The sequence below is a fragment of the Dioscorea cayenensis genome, chromosome 6, assembly GCF_009730915.1.
Source record: "Dioscorea cayenensis subsp. rotundata cultivar TDr96_F1 chromosome 6, TDr96_F1_v2_PseudoChromosome.rev07_lg8_w22 25.fasta, whole genome shotgun sequence".
Lineage (NCBI taxonomy): Eukaryota > Viridiplantae > Streptophyta > Magnoliopsida > Dioscoreales > Dioscoreaceae > Dioscorea > Dioscorea cayenensis.
Genome location: NC_052476.1, coordinates 18856875 through 18880069, shown reverse-complemented (window position 1 = coordinate 18880069; position 23195 = coordinate 18856875). Strand labels below are relative to the sequence as shown.

General features: G+C 31.4%; 2 protein-coding genes across 5 annotated transcripts; one reads left to right on the top strand and one right to left on the bottom strand.

The window, feature by feature from the left end:
• Positions 1 to 9049: 9049 nt before the first annotated feature.
• LOC120263717 lies at positions 9050 to 16163 on the bottom strand. 4 transcript variants are annotated; one of them, XM_039271687.1, is made up of 9 exons: positions 16018 to 16163; positions 15809 to 15898; positions 14416 to 14483; positions 12816 to 12921; positions 11503 to 11685; positions 10229 to 10699; positions 10031 to 10114; positions 9868 to 9958; positions 9050 to 9428 (listed from the first exon to the last, which is right to left on the bottom strand). In XM_039271687.1, exons 3-8 carry the CDS (start codon positions 14461 to 14463, stop codon positions 9894 to 9896), a joined length of 957 nt encoding a protein of 318 aa, XP_039127621.1. In that variant the 5' UTR covers positions 14464 to 14483; positions 15809 to 15898; positions 16018 to 16163; the 3' UTR covers positions 9050 to 9428; positions 9868 to 9893. The 4 variants fall into 4 exon arrangements, with proteins under 4 accessions (XP_039127621.1, XP_039127623.1, XP_039127624.1 ...); XM_039271689.1 differs by having other exon boundaries at positions 15831 to 15898; XM_039271690.1 differs by having other exon boundaries at positions 15837 to 15898.
• A 4247-nt stretch (positions 16164 to 20410) lies between these two features.
• Positions 20411 to 21805, top strand: LOC120262841 (cysteine-rich and transmembrane domain-containing protein WIH1-like). The gene is made up of 3 exons (XM_039270741.1): positions 20411 to 20565; positions 21092 to 21239; positions 21629 to 21805. Exons 1-3 carry the CDS (start codon positions 20529 to 20531, stop codon positions 21672 to 21674), a joined length of 231 nt encoding a protein of 76 aa, XP_039126675.1. The 5' UTR covers positions 20411 to 20528; the 3' UTR covers positions 21675 to 21805.
• The last annotated feature ends 1390 nt before the right edge of the window (positions 21806 to 23195 follow it).

Below are 23195 nucleotides of genomic sequence, written 5' to 3'. Positions count from 1 at the left end.
ACGACCTTTGTACACGTTGCCACAAGCCATCATCATAGCCATCCACTTAAATCCTACCACAGTGATCATCACAGCCACTTGCTTAAATCCCTCCGCAGTGATCATCACAGTCACTAGCTCAAATCCCGTTATCGTGATCATCACAGTCCCTCGCTCAAATCCCGCTGCCAGATCATCTCCATCACTACTTTTTCACTGTAAGTGCTTTTTTGCTCAGCCTTGGTCACCGGATCATCACAACTTCTTCACTGCTAGTTCTCTGTCTTTCCATCTCTTCTCAACCGACGAGCGGACTGCTTCTTGGACCAGACTACCAACACGAAATTCCACGAACGGAATTTCCATAATTCAAGTCCCGAGATTCTGTCTTTTTGTGTTTGTTTTGATTCTCAGTACGAATATATATATATATATATACATATATATAATATAATATAATATACAATATATAATATATATTTAAAAAAACAAAAAAAAAATTCTTGTTGTTTTCGACTACTCCCATTAAAAAAATGGCATCATCTTCTTATGCTCCTCATTTCCTAGCTCCAGTCAACATCAAATTAAATGGTTCCAATTATAGAGAATGGTTTACTACCGTTCACATTATTTTACTCAGTATGTATCTACTTGGCCATATCGACGGTACTTCTCCCCAACCTTCCACCCCTGATGCATCATGGACACTTGCTGATCGTCGTACCATGACCATTATCTGTCAGTCTTGTGAGATTGATGTTCGTATGGAAATTGGACATCCCAATTTGGGAACACTTAGCCCATATGTTTGAGCATTCCAGCTTTGCTCGTCAATATGCCATTTTGCAGGATCTTACTCACATCCAGCAACGTAAGCGTTCCGTCAAAGAGTATGTCAATGACCTGCGGTCCCTGTGGCGTCAAATTGATTCATTGGAGGGGTCCACTTGCCTAACATGCACATGTTGCAAAACTCGCACTCAGTCTCGCCACATACAGCGCACCTTCGAATTTCTTATGCGTCTTCATCTTGATTTTGAGGTTGTTCACAGTCAACTGCTCAATCGGGACCCTTTTCCACCATTTGATGATGTCATTCACAGTGTTATTGCTGAAGAAACTTGTCTCAGCACATTATCTCCACGGCTTCTCCCTACTAACACAGTTCTTGCTGTAACCTCTCCACGTTCCACTAGAGTACCCTCCGATCCTTCTGTACCACCAGCTCTTGCTTTATCAACCTCTTCTCGATCTTCTATTATCTGTTATTACTGCAAGCGTCCTAGTCATATGAAGAATCAGTGTCTGAAGCTTCAACAACGACAGCAATAGCAGTTATCACAGTCTCACCCTCCGCCTCGATCTCCTGCTTCCTCCCCTCATGCTGCTTTTGTCTCAGCTTCAGATTCTCCTTCCTCTGCTGATCTTCTTTCTCAGGTTGCTCAGCTTACTAAATAAATTCATGCCATGCAGTACGCTTTGCCCTCTAGTGTTTTCTCTGCTATGTCTGTTGCTTCTGGTATGTTTTCCTCCATTTAGATTTTAGATTATGGTGTCACTCATCATATAACTGCTGATACCTCTAGCCTAGTCTCTATTGCTATGCCTCATACCTTTTCTGGTGTTCATACTGCTGATGGAAGCCTTCATCCTATCACGTAGTGTGGTCATCTTTAGTTCACTTCATTTTACATTCGTGATGTCCATCATGTCCCTGGCTTATAGCTCTCAACCTTCTTTATATTAGTCAGCTCACTAATCATGGTCTCACAGTTACCTTTTCTTCCTCTATTTGTGCAGGACCATCTTACAGGCCAGAGTATTGGGACCGAGCGTAGAGTTGGCAGGCTCTATCACTTAGATTTTCTTCATCTTCCCGCTCTTCCATCATCTGATAATGTCGCCTTTGTATGTTCTCTTGATCATTGGCACAGTCACCTTGGTCACTTTTCTAGTTTTCACCTGAAACTTTTAACAAGTTCAAGTAATCTTGGTTCTGTTTCTTCCCTTCCTTCACATCCATGTATGGATTGTAAACTCGCTAAACCCACTGCTTTTCCTTTCTCTTCACAAGAATCTATTTCTGAATCTACTTTTGATTTAGTTCATTCTGATGTTTGGGGTCCTGCATCCTTCTCTTCTCTTGGTGGTTTCTTCTCTTTTATATCCTTTGTTGATGATTTCTCGCGTTATACTTGGCTTTATTTAATGCATTCCCGATCTGAAGTTTTTGCTATTTACTCTCAACTTACGCAAATGGTATATACTCAATTTGGTAAACGCATTAAGATTTTTCGTTCCGATGAAGCACGCAAGTATCTCTCTACATCCTTTTGCACATTACTTTCCACTTATGGCACTATTCCACAGCGATCCTGTCCTTATACACCTGCTCAAAACGGTGTCGCTGAGCACAAACATCACCATATCATAGACACTGCTTGTGCACTTCTCTTTGCCTCTTCTGTCCCTCAACCCTTCTGGGTTGAAGCCATTCTTACTTATGTCTATCTTATCAATCGCACTCCTGCCTCCACTTTCTCTGATATCACACCTTATGAGCGTTTGTATTCCCTTCCCCCCTCCTATGGTCATATTCGCAAGTTTGATTGCACCTATTTTGTTCTTTTGCCCACTGTCGAGAGAAACAAACTTTCTCCCTGTTCTACAATGTGTATTTTTCTTGGGTATAGCTCTAAACATAAGGGCTATCGCTATTATGATCCCTATTCCCACTGTCTTCGTATATCACGTCACGTCACTTTTCTTGAAGATACCCCTTACTTCTCTTCATCCTTCCCAAATCTTTCCTTTCTTCAGTCTTCCACTAATGCATCCTCTTCTCTCCCCTCCATAATTTTTCCGAGTTCCACCACCTCTCCTAATTCTGTACCCTTTCCAGACGTCTCCATTAACACTTTCGTTGTTCCTCCTTCCCCTTCCTCTGGGTGCATTGATAATTGTGGTGATTTATCTCTTCTCTCTGCCGACCCATCCTCTCCTGAAGATGCTCCTATTGTCCCCCGTTGTTACCCAGGCAGTCCTCGCCGTCCTCCTGCTCGGTACGACCTTTCTCTCTCATCTACCTACTCTCCTGATTTTCAAGCCTTTCTTACTACTATTCACTCATATTCAGAGCCGCAGTCTTATCATAAGGAGGTAAAACATCCCCAGTGGCAACAGGCTATGTCAGAGGAACTTGATGCTCTTCAGCACATGCATACATGGGATCTTGTTCCTCTTTCATCTAGTGTTACTCCTATCAGTTGTCTATGGGTTTATCGAGTTAAGACCCAAACCAATGATAGTATTAAACGCCACAAAGCGCGTCTTGTTGCTCGTGGTTTTACTTAGGAGTATGGCATTGATTACGAGGAGACATTTGCTCCTGTGGTCAAATTAGCTACTGTTCGTCTTCTTTTATCTATAGTTGCTGCTTATCACTGGCCACTTCATCAGTTAGATGTGAACAATACCTTCCTACATGGAGATCTCTCAGAGGACATTTATATGACTCCTCAGCATGTCTGTCATCTTCGTCTAGCTATCTATGGGCTCAAACAGTCTCATCGTGCCTAGTTTGAGCTGTTTCGCAATGTGATTCTTACTCTTGGTTTCACCGAAAGCTCTCATGATTATGCCCTCTTCACTCGGCAGACTCCTCGAAGCATTACTATTCTTCTTTTTTATGTTGACGATATGGTTGTTACTAGTGATGATGTTAATACTGTTCTTTCCTTTAAACAACAGTTATACACCGAGGGCCCGTTTGGCATTTTGCAGGGAAAGTAATTGCATGTAAAGTCTTTGCAGGGAAAGACTTTGCATGCAATTACTTTACCTGCAAAATAACATTACAACGTTTGGTTATCCCAATCAAAATTGTAATTACTTTGCATGCAAACTTAATTCCCACGTTTGGTATGAACTTGTTTTCAATGTAAAATTAGGTTTATTCTCATTTTTGCCCTTAGTTGTTATAGTTACTAAATTTGGGTTTTCATTCAACTCTAATAATATTATTAACTTAGTCCAAATAATAATTAACCTATTCTTCATAAATTAAAAAAAAAATCACATGGTTCTACTTAATATTTATTTAAGTAGAACCATTTGATTATCCACACTAGTTCACATTACTTTTGTTTTCAAAGTAGTTTTATTATCTACATCATATCTATTACTCAAGATTTTCTATTACAACAACATAAACCTTAAAAAAAAAAGGGAAAAAAAGAAGATATATGAAGTTCAATAAACCAATTTTCAAAAGAATGTATGAAATTCGCAAGTAAAACCCTAAAATGTTGATGAATTACATTGAATTTCATCAATTTTGTAAATATCAAAAGGCATCCTTTTTCATTTACATAAATTTTACCAAGTTAACAAAAATTAGCAAAATATGGAATTTGTGAACATAAGAAAAAAGTTTGCACCATTATATCTACAATAAAATCCCATAAAAATAAAAATATATGTTATGCAAAACATGATAAAAGAGACAAGAAATAATATTGTTAAACTAAGGAATTAATATTTTGATTTGAATGCTTCTACTTAATATTTATTTATATATCTCATATATTTTAAAAACTTTGATTCAATACAAATACTGAACAATTTTTTTCGTAGGGAATTAAAAAAACAATCGTGGACAAGTAAAAATATATATGTCTCAAGTTCTTATCTTATCATGTTGGATTATTATTTCAACATAGATTTGATTTAATCAAAACAAAAATTCTCCAATAAAAATTTTATCCAAACAAATATGAAATTTATTTATCTTTGATCCATTTAAAATATGAATTTTTACAACAAGAAAAAAATTTAACAAAAAAATTTAACACAAAAATAATCTAACAAACTTGAAAAAAATATTACCGGGATTTCTCCGATTCAGAAGAAGCGACAACTCTCCGCCGAATTGGAAATATGATCGCGTTAGGGTTTTTTCAAAGACAAAACAAACGAGAAAGAGTTTTATTTAATAAAGGGTAGTTTGGTAATTTGATAATTACCAAACTTTCCCATCTAACGGTGTAAACACTTTCACACCACCCCCTTGTGAATCACTTTCCCTAGTCAAGTGGAAAGTGATTACAAGGAGACCATATTATTTTTAAGAACCAAACGCTTGAAATAGATTCACCCCTCTTACTTTGCAGAGAAAGTAACAACTTTACATCATACCAAACGGGCCCCGAGTTTCAGATGAAAGATCTTGGTCCTCTTCGTTACTTTCTTGTATTGAGGTTGCTTATTCTCGTCGGGCTTATTTAGTGTCTCAACAAAAATATATATCTAACATTTTTTGAAGAGTTGATATCACTGATCTCCATGCTGCCTTTACTCCTATTGAGCTACATCACTGACTCTCCTCTTTTGATGGTGAACCTTTGCCTGATCCTACTCGCTATCGTGTACTTGTTAGTGGTCTTATCTATCTGATCATTACTCGGCCTGATATTGTACATGTTATTCGTGTTCTTAGTCAGTTTATGAGTGCTCCTCGCTCTACTCATTACGTTGCCCTCTTTTGAGTTCTCCGTTATCTTCGTGACACTATATCTCGCCCTTTAGTTTTTTTATGCTGATTGGGCAGGTGATGCCTTTAATCGACATTCTACTATTGGTTTCTGCATTTTTTTTTTAAGATTCTCTTATCTCTTGGAAAAGCAAGAAGCAATCTACTATTGCTCTTTCTACTGTTGATGCTGAGTATGGTGCTATGTCTTCTACTGCTAAGGAGGTTCTTTGGTTGCGACAGATTTTGATGGACTTTGGTGTCTCTGTCTCTACTCCTACTCCTATATACTGTGACAACTAGAGTGCCATTAAAATCGCTTCCAATCCTATATTTCATGAACGTACGAAGCATCTTGAGATCGCTATTCACTTTGTTCGCCATCATTATCTTGTTGGCAGCATTATTTTTCCTTATGTTGTCTCTACACAGCAGCTTGCTGATCTTTTCACTAAGGCACATACTGTCTTTCGGTTTCAATTTCTAGTTGACAAACTCTCGATTTATGACCCACCGTGAGTTTGAAGAGCCGTGTTAGAGTATTTTGTTAGATTTATATTTTGATGTATGTATATCCTATATGTATATGTGTATATACATATATATATATAGTTATATTTGTATATTTATTTGTTTAATAAATATGACTCAAAAGGGTCATACATTGTTGTGCTAGCTATATACATATCCATCTTCTATCAAGATTTAATTATAGAAAGAGATCCTCTTGTTCTTCTTTTTTTTATTCTTAATGTTTTATTTTTCTTGATTATTATGTATTCATTATCTGAGTTCTTTTTATTTATTTGGTTTTTTTGTTTGACGTTTTGGAGACATGGGAAAGTACAATTTCCTTCCCTGCAAAAGGCTTGAAGATTGCTTGGGGAGATGATCAGAATTACTGGAAAGAGGTTCAAATCCGAAAGATGATAGAAAATGGTATGACAAACCTCCTTTTTTTTTCACCAGCTGCCACTTTTAATAGCTATTTTATTTTATTTTATTTTAAATTTATTCACACTAAATAAAAATTCTGAAACCACCACTGTGAATAATCACTATCTTGTATATACATGTTTAGAGTGCGCCATTTATGGATGTTGTTATATCTGAAATCTAGGTTTGCATTATCCATTGATAATAGTACTTAACACCCTTATTGGAACTAGATTTATTCAGGGCTGGGCTATCCACCCAAACTCGAAGGCCTGCTCAAAAATTGAGAGGGTTTAAACAAATATATAAAACCAAATCATGGACAAAATATAAAGTATGTTTTTAAAAACATGCTGGGTCTGATTTTTATTGTTAAAATCTCGACCCTGGCCCGAATTATATAATATATTTATTAATTAGTTTTTAAAAATAGGTTATAATAGTTTGAATTTTAGTTGTTGTGACTAAACAAAGATGTACATTTGGTATTTTTTATTTTAATTTATTTTATAAAATAATATTGGGTAATGTTCACAAATTAATGTTATTGTTAATCTTTTTATAAATTATTTATTATTTGATGAAAAAGTCTATTTGAATGGCCCTTGGTGAAAGACCATAAAATTCATGCGGGCTTTGAAAAGAATGAAGGTTTTTATTATTGGGCCCGAGCAGGCTTGAACAAGCTCTAATTTTATTAATTATGGACTCAGCCCAGCCTGACCTGGCCCATGGATAGGTCTAGTTATAACATAGTAGCTAACTCTGTATAATATCTTACAAATATTAATTGTTAGATCATAATTTAATTTAACTGTTATTAAATGTCTTTAGATTTAAAAGAAGAAAAAGAAAAAAACCTACGTGAGAAAAAAGCATATTCTAATATATATATATATATATAAGTTAAACTATGCAAATGGAATGGAGCTGCGTAAAGTTTGTTTGTTTGAAGCAAAAAGGAAACTAGACTTAGCAAAAACACAAGGCCTGTCACCAAACAAGACTTATGAACTGTTCTATGTCATAAAATTTAAAGAAGCATTTGGGTGGCAAAATTTGCCTGTTTCATTCAAAATATCACCTCCAGGTGGTCAAAACAAAAAGATCAAGATTAGTGATAACTTTGGAGCATACCAGAAAAATAAATGGCATAAAGTTTTTGGCTGTAAATTCACTGTTGTATCAAACTTACATGGAAAGTACAAGTTTGGAATGTATGGAATAGAGGCTCGTAATTGCAAGGGTGGCATAATTCTTCATGGATTAATTACTCTCTATTTATCTATCTATTTATCCATCTGTTGTGTAACGCAGCTTTGTAAAATAAGTGTTTTGGGACAATGTAAATTTTTTATTATTTTTTTGCCAAAATGCACGGCTAGGCCGCTGTGCACAAACTTCAGCGGAACAAGTGGATAGGGGCGGCTTAAGTTAATTAGAGGCCTAAAGCAAAATTTTAGAATAAACCCTCTAATTTATTTATAAAAATTAAATTTTATTTAGATTTTATTTTAATAAATGCATGTTTGTTTTTTTCTCCATGTTACTAAACTTGAGATAAGGAGATATATTTAAAATTTATGAGCAAAACTCATAAAATTAAAAATGTAACAATATTAAAAAAAAATACACAAACTCTTATTTATAATTAAAAGAAATGAATATTTTATTAATTTTGAAGAAATAAATGCATTAGAAAAGACAATAGAAACAAAATATAATTTTGAAAAATTAGTTAAATAAGACATGTTAAAATAAAAATATTTAACATTTTACTGTGTTATTTTAAATTTAAAAATTAGCTAAGATTATATAATATTGGTTAAATATTAAATTTAAATATTTTTTTATTACAATAATTATTGGGAGTTCTTCAAAATTTTAAGTTTTTAAAATTATTATTAAAAAAATTTAAAGATGATGCCTTCAAATTAAAATTATTATTAAAAAAATCTAAAAAATAAGGCATTAAAATTAAAATTATTATTAAAAAAATATAAAAATAAGGCCTTGAAAAATATTGGAGCCTGAAACAACTGCTTCATTGGCCTTACCTTTGAGCCGGCCTTGCAAGTGGAGATAGATCCTGTGCACACATGGACGCTGAAACCACCCGCACACAATCACTATTCACTTCTAGAAATATACCCTCAATCATGATTCAAACTTCTAGAAATATACCCTCAATCATGATTCAAAATCATGATTCAAATTCAAATTCACTAGTGATTCAAACTCTCACCAATTATGAAAAATTTTGATAAAAACCCAATTACTAATAAATCACTTAGTCGTTGATTTGAAAAAAATGTAATTGAGAGGGCTACATTTGGCACATCGATTTGTTAAGATTTCAACAAATTTTCACTTATGCAACAACAATATTTGGAAAATTTTATTTAATATATTTAAATTCATATAAATACAAAGTACAAATTTTCAAAAAAAAAAAAAATATATATTTCCTGTCTTGACCTCACTTACATCATAAAAATGTCGATAATAAAAAAAGTATTCACTGCACAGAACCAATCATATCTGAATATTATTACAATACAATTTACAAGATCAATACTTCCAACCAATTAAAACATAAAACCATATCTGAAGAAAATTTGGAGATTATACAATCTGAAAGGCAAACTCTTTTCTTCATAAAATTATTCAGCAGGAAATTACATGCCACACTGACAACACAACCCATTCACCACATAATATATATATATATATATATATATATATATATATAATGTCGAAAACATCATTATTAGGGCAATGACATATACATACTAAGGTTATACCACTTATCAGACTATTTGGGTCAATCAAACAAAAACTATCAGTAACATAGGCCAAACCACCAACAAGGATGAAACCACTTCCAGAAGATACAAAGCTTCAACATCTTGTTGCTTGAAGATTGGCAATCCCCAAATGTTATGTACAATGGTTTTTATCTATGTTCCCCAGTCAAACAAACCTGCCACAGCACCAAACCAAATGCACCAAAATTTAAGTCATAAATAAAAGACAATTTCACAATTTAGTCCATGGCAACAAAATCTGCTGTTAAATATATATTGAAAGTTCATTTCACTATAATATTAACTTAAATCTCAACAGAAATAACAAATTACTGCATTAATACCTACATGTAGTCATAGTTTTTGACTGAGAACAATATGGGTGTCCCCTAAGGTTTCCCCGAAAACAAGGGGCTGTCTCAGTGTAACATGACCATGATGTACATTTTAAGAATTCTTGAAGGAGAAATTGTTTTTGCATACTTATGAGAAATATTTATAGAAATATCTTCCGTATAGTCAAATTTTATTTTGTATTTTTGTCTCTGCCAACTTTATGATCTACCACTGCCAGAGGTGAGAATGACCAGAAGTTGTAGAAGAATAGTAACTTACCTTGTCAAAGAGAGTCAGATTTAAAGTCAATCACTTCCAAAATCCTCATGACTTAGGCATTCAGAAATGGTGCCCAAGCGTCTAGTCTCATCTGTACCCACGTCAAGAAAAAATTGGTAAAAGGCTCATCATATATGGCAAACTGGCATTCAGAGATTCTAACCTTTACAGTCACCTAAGGGAGAGTCAGAGAAGTTATTTGCTTCAGATGCGAGAAAGGGAGACCTACCATAATTCTCCAGTATATCTTGATATAAAAAGAAATATGAATAAACAAGGCAGCAAAGACAAGGAGAATATTAGTATATAGAACAAAAGAAGAAAATATTAAAAATTATATTTCAAGGGAGGGAGAGCGCACCATTGCACTGAGTGAAGTCTTCTGTTAAGTCTGAAAAACTGAAGCTCCTAGGAATCTGACTAAGAAATCCAATTGATGGATCAACATCCAAGAGTGTCTCATTTAATGGCGGTCCTGTCAAATCTGAGCTGCCAAAGGATGCAACAGATGCATCTTCAATTCCTGAGCGAGCATTCAGGAAACCATTGTCTGCACAGAATGCAAATTCAGCACCATTTGAATAGCATGGTTCTGATTTAATCGTTGTTCCATTCATTCCTTGGAGCATTCCCATGTTAGAATTCTGAGTTGACAGCATGCTAGTTGAAATGTCCGTCGCAGCACAGAATGGACCATCATTATTCACCTGCATTGGTTGGTTTCCTGTGGACCCACCATTTAGCATTGCACTAGTAGGATCTCCACTGCAAAGAAGATTAGCTGGTCCTGAGGCTGAAGCTTGTTCATTGACAAAGTATGGAGTTTGATGCACTGTGATGAGGAACAAATTCAGCTCTAGCATTGATCTAAAAACATAATAAGTGTCACACTCGCAAAAGAAAGGAAATATAACTGTAAGATATTAGTGATCCATATACACACTTCTACACTACAAAATTGGACAACTTGCTAAGGATGGCCAGAAGAAATTCAGCTGAAGTCAGTCCAAAATCCTAGTCCCAAACATGAATTTCAAATAACAAAATCCAGAGCACATAAATAGACAACAAATATTTGCCAGCACACAGGTGAGGCAAGTGGCAACAAGTTGGCAGCATGCATGATATGCATACATTTTATAATTTTAAGTGGTTAAGCAGTCTGAAAAAATCAGCTGCAGTGGTCCAAAATCCTACCGCCAAACATGTAACTTGGAGTTTCAAATAATGAAGTCCAGACATGTGAAGTCGATGGTATGCAAGATACATTGAGGAGTCTGAATACAACAGAAAACTATTTAAGATTTCCACACCAATACCTTTTAAGTTCCTACTAATTGCATCATTTCACTTCCAGTAATACTGGTAACTGTTTCTATCCAAAGCATATTTAATTCTAAATAGAGAATGATTTTTTAGATAATATTGCATTTTTCTTTGGAAATCTAGCTTTGGATGGCACAAAAAACTATGTCATCAAAAACAGAATGCATATCTCACTCAAAAGAATAATCTTTCACAGAGAAACAAAAAGGTTTTATTGGACTGAATTAATGATAGAATAACAAAACCAGGGAGTTATTTGTTCATCACAGTAATAATGAAAAGATGATGAAAAAGTCAAAGTAACCATACATGTTGAAGAATTAGTGCCATTTGAAGGAGACACAGAACCCACACCAGATGGGCATATTTTACGCATAAGTTCAACCTGCTTGTCAAGGAGCTTGTTGAAAAGCTGTATTTGGTCCTTAAGTACGAGTCTGACATGATATGCCTTGAAAAATTCTCGGTTTTCTTCTTCCAGCTTTTGCCAAACTGTCAATCAAGAAAAGAATAATAGGTCATCAGAGTACTGGATACAGAATTCTCCAATGCTAAAACAAGGCAATTCTATGCTTCTATCACAAAACAATTTTCAAAACACTTGACATTTCTTCCTAAGTCAATAACAGAAGGTTTGTGGTTATTTGGTGTTCAACATTACGAAGATATTCACTGCTTCTCTGACTCGTTGGATTAAAGAGTATATTAATATGACATGGGGCTATTATCTTTACACTCAGTTTAAAAAGAGAATCATATAAATTGCCATAAGTTTTTGAGGACAGTTCATTTTTTCTTTAAATGGAAGTGATTAAAGTTTAATCTAGTTTTTACACTTACACAAAGTGACTAAAATATAAGATTTGTTACTTGGCATGAATCCAGGTTCTCACTCCCATTGCTTGTGTGCCACAATGCTACCTATTTCTGATCCTTCATTGTCCCAAATGAGAAGAAAGTGTGACGGATTCTGTCTGTTCCATCTTGCTCCCTCGACTGCCACATTCCTAATCCTCAACATTCTACACACATACCCTAACGCTACCACCTTTACAACTTTTGTTCATCCCACTTCCTGAATATATTTGCATAACTTTTTTTCTTCAGTATAGCTAGCCATGCATTTTTTCAAACATTGAATCTGACTAAACTTTTCCTTGTGAATCAAACTCTATCGATATATCATCATAAATCCAGTTTTCAACAGTAATCAACAATTACATGAAAGCAAATGCTATCAGATATCACTCATTATCAGAAATCTTTATGCTGAATCTTTTCTTCATGTATCAGCAGTAATACATGAGCGCTGTTGATCATTTATTGGTAATTAAAATATGTACTATAAAGAAGCCACTACTGGTAGTACATTAATTAATTTATCTTAATAATATATACTAAAACTCATAATCATGAGCACCAGATATTATTATTTCCCTTTTATCTCTATTTGATACCTACAGCTTGCAAAATAAAGGAAACATGGATTACAGCTAAGAAGCAAAGCTTTAACTTTGAGAAAGAATCAGACAGGAAACACTAGTAAGATTCTGAAATACATCTTAAGGTAAACAAAGAATAGAGCAACTAAAGACAAAAAAAAATAATATGAATATTAATACCAAGCTCTGTAAAACCAGGTTCAATCTTGGCCTGCATTAAAAGGGTGTCCACTACTTCTCTCTGGTTCATATACAACTGAAGACATCGCTCAATAAGATTTTGTACCTGAAATAACACAAATAAGCATCTGGTATACCTCCAAAGAGAACATGAAAATTATACTCTGTAGAATTCTGATGAAGATTATTAGAAACCTCCAAGATCAGAAAAACCATTACACTATTTAACAAATAGAATCCATCCGAAAAAAAAATTTAGGCATAGATGCCAATCATCTAGTATGCTGGCCACCTTAACAACAAAAACCATATCATTGTTCATTAAGTTCTAATATTAGAAATATCTTTCTAGCAATACAAAAAATTTAAGCGTTTTTCAAGAAATTGAAAAATAAAAATAAAACGAGAAGGACGACCCACCGATGAAATTAAAAAATGCTTTATATTGAATTGTGTGTCACACAAAGTGAAGAGAATTCTAAATAATTGAGGCTAGTACAAAGCCGGCTACTAGAATTAAACATCTAACCTCTACTATGTTGACCTAAAAGGCAGAAGAAAAAAAAACAACAACAAAACAATGAACTCTAAGAATGTGTTAGCTGTTATGTGAATTCAACAGAATAGAGTCAATTTAAAAAATTTCTAACTCCAACAGGAGCGAAAGAGCATAGCATACAATATAATTTAAGAAAGAGATGTTTCAAGAGAAATGCTGAATGTAAAAAAATGAAGCAAGAAGTCTTGTTTCATGAACTTATTAAATGAGGTGACATGTCAAAAATGTTCCCTACAAGATCTTTAAAGGAAAAATATGCATTATGCAATTCTCAAAATGCATGTTAATGTATTTGAACAATTGAACTAACTACAACATGAAAATAAACAAGGTCCAAATTTATGCATCATACAATTGCATCTATTGTAATAAGATTTGAAGAATTAAACCAATTAAAAGATATGCTCCATCCAGAATGACACAATGCAGCAAAACTTTCCATGGTGTTCGTGATGTACAAAACTTCAAGATGCTAATAATAAGTGTGTGTACTATTTCTAGTGTAGCATAAGAAGCATAAAATCAAACATGGTAGGAATGCAACTGTAAGAGGAAAATCAATATCAAATGCCTACCATCAAAGTCAGGTGTGTACTGTTTCTAGTGTACCATCAAAGACAAATATTGAGGAATCATAGATAAAATATGATCACTACCCCAAATGACGGCAAAAGCTGCCAGTGACAACCCAATAAACAATATATGTAAACCAAGTCCGGAAAGGATAAAACAACTTTAAGTTCTTCTATATCAGAAAACCAACATATATCCAAAACATTTATGCAGCACATTGAGCAAATAGTTTCAAAAGATTTATACATACATATATATATATATATATATATATATATACATATAAAGTTGTGGCAACCAAATAATTCCATACACACATACATACATACATACATGATACATATATAACAACAAATAACAACAAATCAGACAGAATTTATTTGCAAATACCAAAAACCTCCTTATCACGTATATCATTAAGAGTAAAGCTCTACTATAAGAATGCCAAAAAAAAATATAATTTCTCACAAGTTGTATATCTTGATGAGACACTCTCCGCACTTCTCCACCAGACATCTTTTGCTATGTGTTAAGCACTGCAAGGGAAATTATCATTGTCAAAAACTCAGGAAACACAATATTCCTCAGCATCACAGAGAAAGGATCCCACTACTTCAAAAGGTAAATAAAGAATTAAAGAAATCCCAAAAATATACAATTCGGCAAAGCTGGTTCCTCAGTTTCTCCCCTTAATGCCACAATGGGAGAAAATTCTAATTATTTTGACAACCATTTCACAAAGATAAAGGTTCAACCCCAATCCCAATTTCAGAAAACACATCACATTCACTAAAATCCACATATTATCAAAAACAACAAATTCAAAAATTTAGCCAATAAATGCCAAACACATTTTTATCACAAAGCATTTCACAAATATTAGGTTTTAACCCTAATCCCAATTTCCAAAAGAACACATAAAACATTCTCTAAAAACACATCACATTCTCTAAAATCCACAAACTATCAAGAACAATAATAGAATTCACATTGTATCAAATAACTTATGAACACATTTTTATCACAACCATTTTACAAATATTAGGATTCAACACCAACCCCAATTCCAAGAAACACAACATTTTTGGAAATCAAATTATCAAAACAACAGAACTCAAACTTTAGTCAATAAATTACAAAACATCCCTATCACAACCATTTCGCACATTTTAGGGTTCAACCCCAATCCCAATTTCTTAAAAAGAACACAAAACATGCTCTAAAATTAATAAATTACCACCGCGACCATTTAGCCAAGATTAGGGTCCAACCCAATCCCAATTTCAGGAAACCACATAAAATTCTCTACAACCCATAAACTATCAAGAATAGAATTCAAACTTTAGCCAATAAATTATGAACAAATTTTTATCACAACCATTTCACAATTATTAGGGCTCAACACCACTAAAAACACAAGAACTCAAACTTTAGCCAATAAATTACAAACAAATCTCTATCACAACCATTTTACAAATATCAGGGTTCAACCACAATCCCAGTTTCAAAAACGCATCACAGCCTCTAAAATCCACAAATCATCAGAAGCAACAGAATTCAAACTTTAGAATAAATTTCCATCCCAATCATTCACACAGATTGATATTAGGGTTCAACCCCAATCCCAAATTAAAACAGAAAAAAAAAAAAATGACATTCTCCAAAATGGACAGATCATCAAACACCACAATTCAAACCTTGACCAATAAATTACGAACACATTTTTATCCCAATCATTTCAAAAAGATTAGGGTTCAACCCCAAACCCAATATCAAAAAACATATAAAAATCCTCTCAAATCCATAAACAAACAAGAACAAAAAAAATTCAAATTTTAGCGAATAAATTAGAAACTTCTACCCTAATAGGATCAGTGGATCACCGCTACCAATCACATGAAGGGTGGATTCCAGCAAACCTCGACGCCTTTAAAACCCTAATTCAGAAACACTATCCAAAAACAAGGAACAAGAAGAGATCAAGATCAAGATCAAAATCAAATGGAAAAAAGAAAACCGAAGCTCAGAGGGAGATCAGGGTATCAACAAGAAGAGAAATCGAAGGGCTACCTGTGTGAAAGTCGGAGAAAATTCGATGGCGCTTCCTCCCGATCTCGAAGCTCTGGGAATCGATCAACAGTGCGATCGCGATTGATCGCTAGGGCACGCAAATGAAGGGAGAAGAGCACGTCGCCAAAAGCAAAGAGAAAAAAAGAGAGAAGAGGAAGAAGGGTAGTGGGCCCCGCGAGATGGGGACACGTGGCAAGCTCTCAGAGTGCATGGCATATTAGTGCCAGCGAGGCTATCTCTTTTGCGTTTACCCCCCTTTGTTTAAATGATATTGTGAATAAATATACTATTTATGGAAAAGTCCTTGAAGTTTTGTTTTAGGAATATTTTCAAAACAAACCCTGTGGTTTCTCAATCTTCCTAAAGAAGGATAGAGAAATTTTTTTTGGTTTTTAAACTATATAGTTTCTTTAGCTTAAAAAAAATTATTAATAGTCTTAATTTTTCATTATTTAGTAAGAATAAAATCAGTATTTTATTTGAAAACCGGCTCATATAGTATATAAATATATTTTTCTCTTTTGATTCATCCCTCCCAAAATTTTCACTAAAACAAATCATGTTTTTTAATATCATGGGGTAGAATTTTAACTAAATAAGGAGGAGTTAATACGGTTGACCAATTATTTTTGTTATTCAGTGTTTGATTTGCATAAATACAGAACACAAATATTAAAGTTACAATAATACATTTTTACTATTCTATATTTGTTTTATAATTAAAAAATTACAACAATATTTTTATGAAAATCTAATCAAATTCCACAAGGCCAACAACATAGCAACAAGTTAGAAAATCAACTAAAGTCGGTTTAGATCCAAATACAACATAATTATAAAAACAATCAATCCATAACAAACAAACTTTCATTAAAATCTAAAAACCAAATAGATAAAAATAAATAAATAGATAAATAAAATGAAAAAATGAAGAAAAAAAAAATAATAAATAAATCATGCTATCATCTTTGTAATATAGTAGTGTAATTTTTTATTTTAAATAGAGACAATTCTGTGATTAAATTATCCTGTATTTTGATAATAAAAAAACTTTGTACTATGATTTTGACGGTACAAAAATAATTAGGAAATTTGCGTTTATATCGATTTGATGGTATGTGCTATACTCCTACTATATTTGTAAATAAAACACATAATAAAAAAAATTATCATGTGTTATCCCTTAAAATCTTGGGTATCAAATAGATCTTTAGCTTTTTTAATAATTAGCATTAATCAAGTGAAAAAGTTGTATGGTTAGAAATGTAAAATTTCCACTATAATATATCTTTTTAATTTTATTAATGAACCCCTTAATCGTTGTTATTTGCAAATAATTAATGAATTCTTGATATTTTATATGCAACTCCTTTGATTTTTCTTTTTTATTAAAGCAGCCCTTACTTTGATATTTTCATCTAGCCCCCTAGAATTTTCATTTTTATTTTCATTCCGCAACTTAAATTTCCATGTAAATTAAATTTGCATGTAAAAAGGTCGAGTTTACGGATATTTACAATCTAGGTTCAATTATAAATTTTTTTTTTGTCTCTAGGTAGAATATTCTATTTAGTCCCTCTAATATAGTATCTATTCTTTTGGTTCATCTAATATAATTTGTCCCGAGGTTATAAAATATAAGTTTTTCTTAGATATTAGAGGGACTAAAATAATAAATTGATTATATTGGAGGGATTAAATAGGGTATTTTACCACCAATGTAAATTATAATTTCAGGATATTAAACTTTTTATTAATATTTTCAAACCAACTGTCACAACTCACAAGTCACAGTTTTGCTTATTTTTAAATTTCTTTTAAAAAATATTTATAAAAAAACCAAGGGTTTATATATATATACTATAAAAATTTTAAAATATACCCTCATAAAATAAAATATATTATTTTAAAATAATCAAAATATATAAGATAACATGTAAAATGCTAAAAATATGAGCCATAAAAGTAGGTATTAAAGGTGTATTATTTTATTTTATATTTATTAGATCATGATATGTGTATAAAAATCATAATTTTTTTTAGAAATTTGACATGTATATATGTGTGATTTTAAAATATTATACATAAAAACAAAAAATCGGTGCAATTAAATGTTTCTCCATAAAAATTTATCAACATAGGTAGAATATTTGACTAATCAGTGCAATTAATATGTGATTTGGGAAGGCAAACAAAATTTTAAACTTCAAATTATTTGATAAATTAATAGAAATAAATAAGAAGTGAATTGTCTATAATAGGTTCTGACTTTGACCCATAAATATTGAAAATTATAAATTAATGAAACTATATATATAATCTTTATCATTGAGCACCAAAAAGATGGAACCTAACTCCACTAACTCTAATTAACCAATCATATGCTCCCACAAAAAAGACGAAAATATAAAAGAAACAAACTTTTAAAGATATATATATATATATATATATATGTACAAGATCCGCAGCTCAACACAGTAACAATTAAGTCGCTACGGTGAGTACTAATTAGGATTATGAATGTTCATAGTTGATCACAGCAACAATTAGGTTGCTACAGTGAGTACTAATTAGAATTTAGTAGAACTTATTAGTTTTAATTTTTGAATTTTTGAATTTTTGTAGGTGTAGTAAAATGTATTTAACGGTTGAGATTTGTTCAGATATTGTATTGAAATTGATTAAACATTTCAGATCAAAATACTATGTATTTTATTTTTCATTGTACTAATATTCATAAGTTCAGTGATACCGAATAATTAATGACCAAATACAAATAAAAAAATTGATTACCCATAATTTTACAATCAAAATTGTTGAAAATAACCACACAATGCTTAAAAAAAAATTTATACTTGTTACTATTTGCAAGCATAATTGTGTAGTTTGTAGGCATAATGGTTCATACAACCGCTTACATGAATATAACTTTGCCTATAAACTTGAGTGTCACCATGTGTACCTTTAAACGCTGCCCCAAATAATTTCAATCCCATTATTGAATATTGAGTGCTAAAATAAATGCAAAGTAACTTTTTTTAATTTGTTTTTTGGGCTATTCTTAGGCATAAAGCCTACTTATTGAAGCCCATCAGATTGGGTGAACCCAACAAGAATAGATAAGTACTTAAAGTTTAAATTTCCACTTGAGTAATAGGAATTAAATAGTAATTAATCACTTTTAGCTATTGTTTTTTTAACAAATTGGTGACAAGCACTTTTTAATTTATTTGCATTGTGCTTGAAAGGTTTCAAACTTGAGATCTCTCAAACACAAGCAAAGTAGAAGACCACTAGGCTATACCTTGATTCATTATTTTTCAATATGTTACCAATAACAAAACAGAAAAAATTAAAAATTACAAATTTTTTAGTATATAACCTTGCTAAATGTAAAAATTATAATTTAAAAATGAACCCAACTTTATAAAAGGTTTTATCGAACTTTTTCGAGATACATATGAAATGAAAATTCAACAAGAGTATATATATATATATATATATATATGTAATTTTAGGGGTTTTGCATCGGTATTTATGTAAAACTCCCCCAAATATTTATTTAAACAAATCCATAAAAGCATTTGTATAAATGTTTGCTATTTGTTTAAAAACTCCAAATTTTCCTTGTTCACATCTAAAAGTTTATTCCATTTACAAAACAGCATCAAATGTGTGTGTGTATATATATAGGTCAGTCTACTAGGGACATCCGCAAATAACTTTACATATGCTATAAACAATACAATTCTGTTTTTCATCATTGGTCATATTACTACCAATGTTTTTTTTAAAATATGTGTCTCTCTTCTCTATTATCTTTCTACTATCTATAAACATTCTTAGTTGATGTTTTTGTTAATTTACGTTATGACATCAAAGTGTAAAGGGAGGTCATGGGTTCAAATCTCTCCCTCAACAATCACTGTCTCACTGTCTTTGTTCATACAATCGCTCACCCGGGATTCTTATATTATTCTTATACTGTACATATATTATGACATCCCGGGTTTCAAGATCTTGTTTAATATTCTTTTTATTCATAAAAAAAGAGCGACTTTGTATGCCTATTATTCAAAAAAACATATCTAATTTAGATTTTAATTCTAATTCTATTAAATATTCATATATATTGAACTCCCCCTTCAAATCTAATTAATAATGCTGTCATACAATCACATACAAATATATGAATCATAATATATATTAAAAAAATGTATGAATAAATAATATTATTGTAATAAAAATAAATAAAATACAGGAAAAGGTCAATTGGACCATGCTATTGTTACAAATGGAGTTGTTAAAATTTGCTGATAACTCCAATGTCTTCTTTAAAAGAATGGATTGAATTCTTCCACTAAGATGCAACACTTTTAATTCATTATTGAAATTCCCAATGAGAAAAAAAAAAACAATTAATCATTTATAGTTTTCTTGGTTAAAATGGTGGCAATTCTGAAGCTCTCTATTCTCAAACACTTCATCACTTTGAAGAATAGCATATCACCATGAGTGAGTTCAATGACAACCATGCTCCTCCTCAAGGTATTATTATTATTTTCCTTATATTTTTTGGCTAATATTAATGACTGCAAAATTTAGTGGAGAATCTAATTTTTTTTTCCCTTATCTAATTGGTATAATTACCAAAATAGTCCCTATATTTTTCTCTCCCTTCTCTTTTGGTTCCTCTACTCAAAAATATTCCAGATTAGTCTCTCTACTTTTGAAAATGTGTCCATTTAATTAGAAATGCTCCCAACTAGTCCCTCTACTTTTAAAAATGTACCCACTTAGTTCCTCTAATTTGGTCATTTTTAAAAGTAGAAGGACTAGTTTGGAGCATTTCTAACTAAGTGGGCATATTTTCAAAAGTAGAAGAACTAGTCGGGACCATTTCTGAGTAGAGGGACCAAAATAGAAGAGAGAGAAAAGTAGAGGGACCAATTAGTACATTTTTAGGTTACAAATAATTACATTTTTTTTATAAAAAAATTGTGAAAAAATAATGTATCCTTAAAATTACTACAATCTACATACTTGAGCTAATAATATTTATTTGTGTTTATAGTTTACCTTACTTCACTTGCACTAGATGGTTATACAACTCCTCCTCCTCCACCAGGTTATCCTATGAATGATAGAGTAGCAATTGCAACCAATCAACAGACAATGCCAATTGAAACTAAGAACCGTGGTGATAATTTCTGGAAAGGATGGTGAGATAATTTTGTTTAGTAATTTTTAAAAAAAAATGATTTGTAGTTTTTTTCTTAAAAAACTATTTATTGGTTTTGTATGGGTTGGATATTTTAATGTTTTATTTAAAAAAAATTTTAAAACGCTAAAAATTAGTAAATAAATTAAGACATTTATATTTTTATTAATGTCCCAAATTATTGTAGTTTTTAGTATAAGATCTTTTCATGAATTTTCATTTTTTGTAAAAAAAAAAATCTTTTCAACTTTTAGAACCTTATAAGCAATTTTTTTATATAGCAATCAAATTGCACTCATATATGCAACTGATTACACATTTATTTACATAAATTATAAATGTATTTTAGTTTATATTTCAACACCTTGTCTTATTATTATTATTATGTAGCCTTGCTGCTTTATGCTGTTGCTGTGTGTTGGATTGCTGCTTTTGAAGAATAATACTTAATTCTCAATAATAATCAATATTTTATGTTGTTACTTTTTCCTTGTACTGTCCTCTTAAATAATTATGAACTCTATTTGTATTTTTATTAATAATTAATGTTTGTATGGTGTTACATATCACGAGCTATAAAATGAAAGCTTTTTATTTTTTTAAAAGTTTGAAAACAAGTTTAATTAAGAAGGTCAATTTGTAGTTTTTCATGACAAAAATGACATGACAAGATAAGTAATGGGGTTTTCATGCTCATTCACCATTCTAATGAAATAATACTATACTAGTAGTTTTATATAGCTTTTTCTATTTTTAACTTATTCTTTGATTTTTGAGCTATTTATTTAAATTAAAATTTTATTTTGATTTTTAAAAAAGATATTTTTGTTGATGTGGCAACTAACATGGTATTAATATATATATATATATATATATATATATATATATATATATATATATATATAATGTAAGCTTAGAGGAAAGAGATATATTTTTCTATTTTTAATAAAAAATTTCATCTAAATGATGATGGATTAGCGTTGTGCCCATGTACTTTTTTAAGAAGTTTCCCATCATCATTTGAGATCTATTTATTTGTTTGTTTATTTATATATAACCATTATTAATTTTAAGATTCTCATGACCAACTCCCAACTCTCCCACTTCCACTCATATTCAACAACCATTCTTCTTTTAAAATTAATTAACTAATAATTGGTTTCCTTTAAGAAAAATATATAATCAAATAAAATTTCCAAAAGAATAAAAAAAATAAAAATTGCTACCATTTCTAGCTACCTTGTTATATATATAAACTGGTGTGGCTAAATAAAAGACAATATTAATTATGATTAATTAATCAACTAAATTTATAAAAAAATTGGAATACCTTGAAATAGTTAAAAATTTGAGAATTAAAATAAGAAATAATTGGAATGTCTTTAAAAATATTAATCTTGTCATAATGATGTCATTGTTTGGCAATCCCATGACACTATCTACTACTTGCATTGGTGCTTCTTCCTTGCTTCACACTAACTAATTATCAAGAGAATGATGGTAAACACTTATTATATATATGTATATATATAATTAAATAGATCATGTTAGTTGTTTGTTAGATAGTAAGTGGGTGAGAGAGAGAACTATATACAATAATGTCATTAGGTCTCCCACTAATTAATATATATTCTTAATTAATATATACTCTTATAACTGGAGGGCCATCCATATTCATAACTTTGTTTTCTTGTGGGTCTCACTATAAATAAATAAAGTTTGTTAAGTGATTAATCTTACCATGATTTTTTTTATAACATGATTAATTTAAGTAAACACAAAGTATGTCAAAGGGCCATCCCTCTCTCTCATATAGAATTTAAATAAAATAATATAATATTAATTTACTGTTTACATAAATAGATCAAATCAATAGAATAAAAATAGTATGCTAGAATCTAAGTTATATTTTGAAACAAAATATAATAATTTCAATGTCAAATACTACCTTATTAAT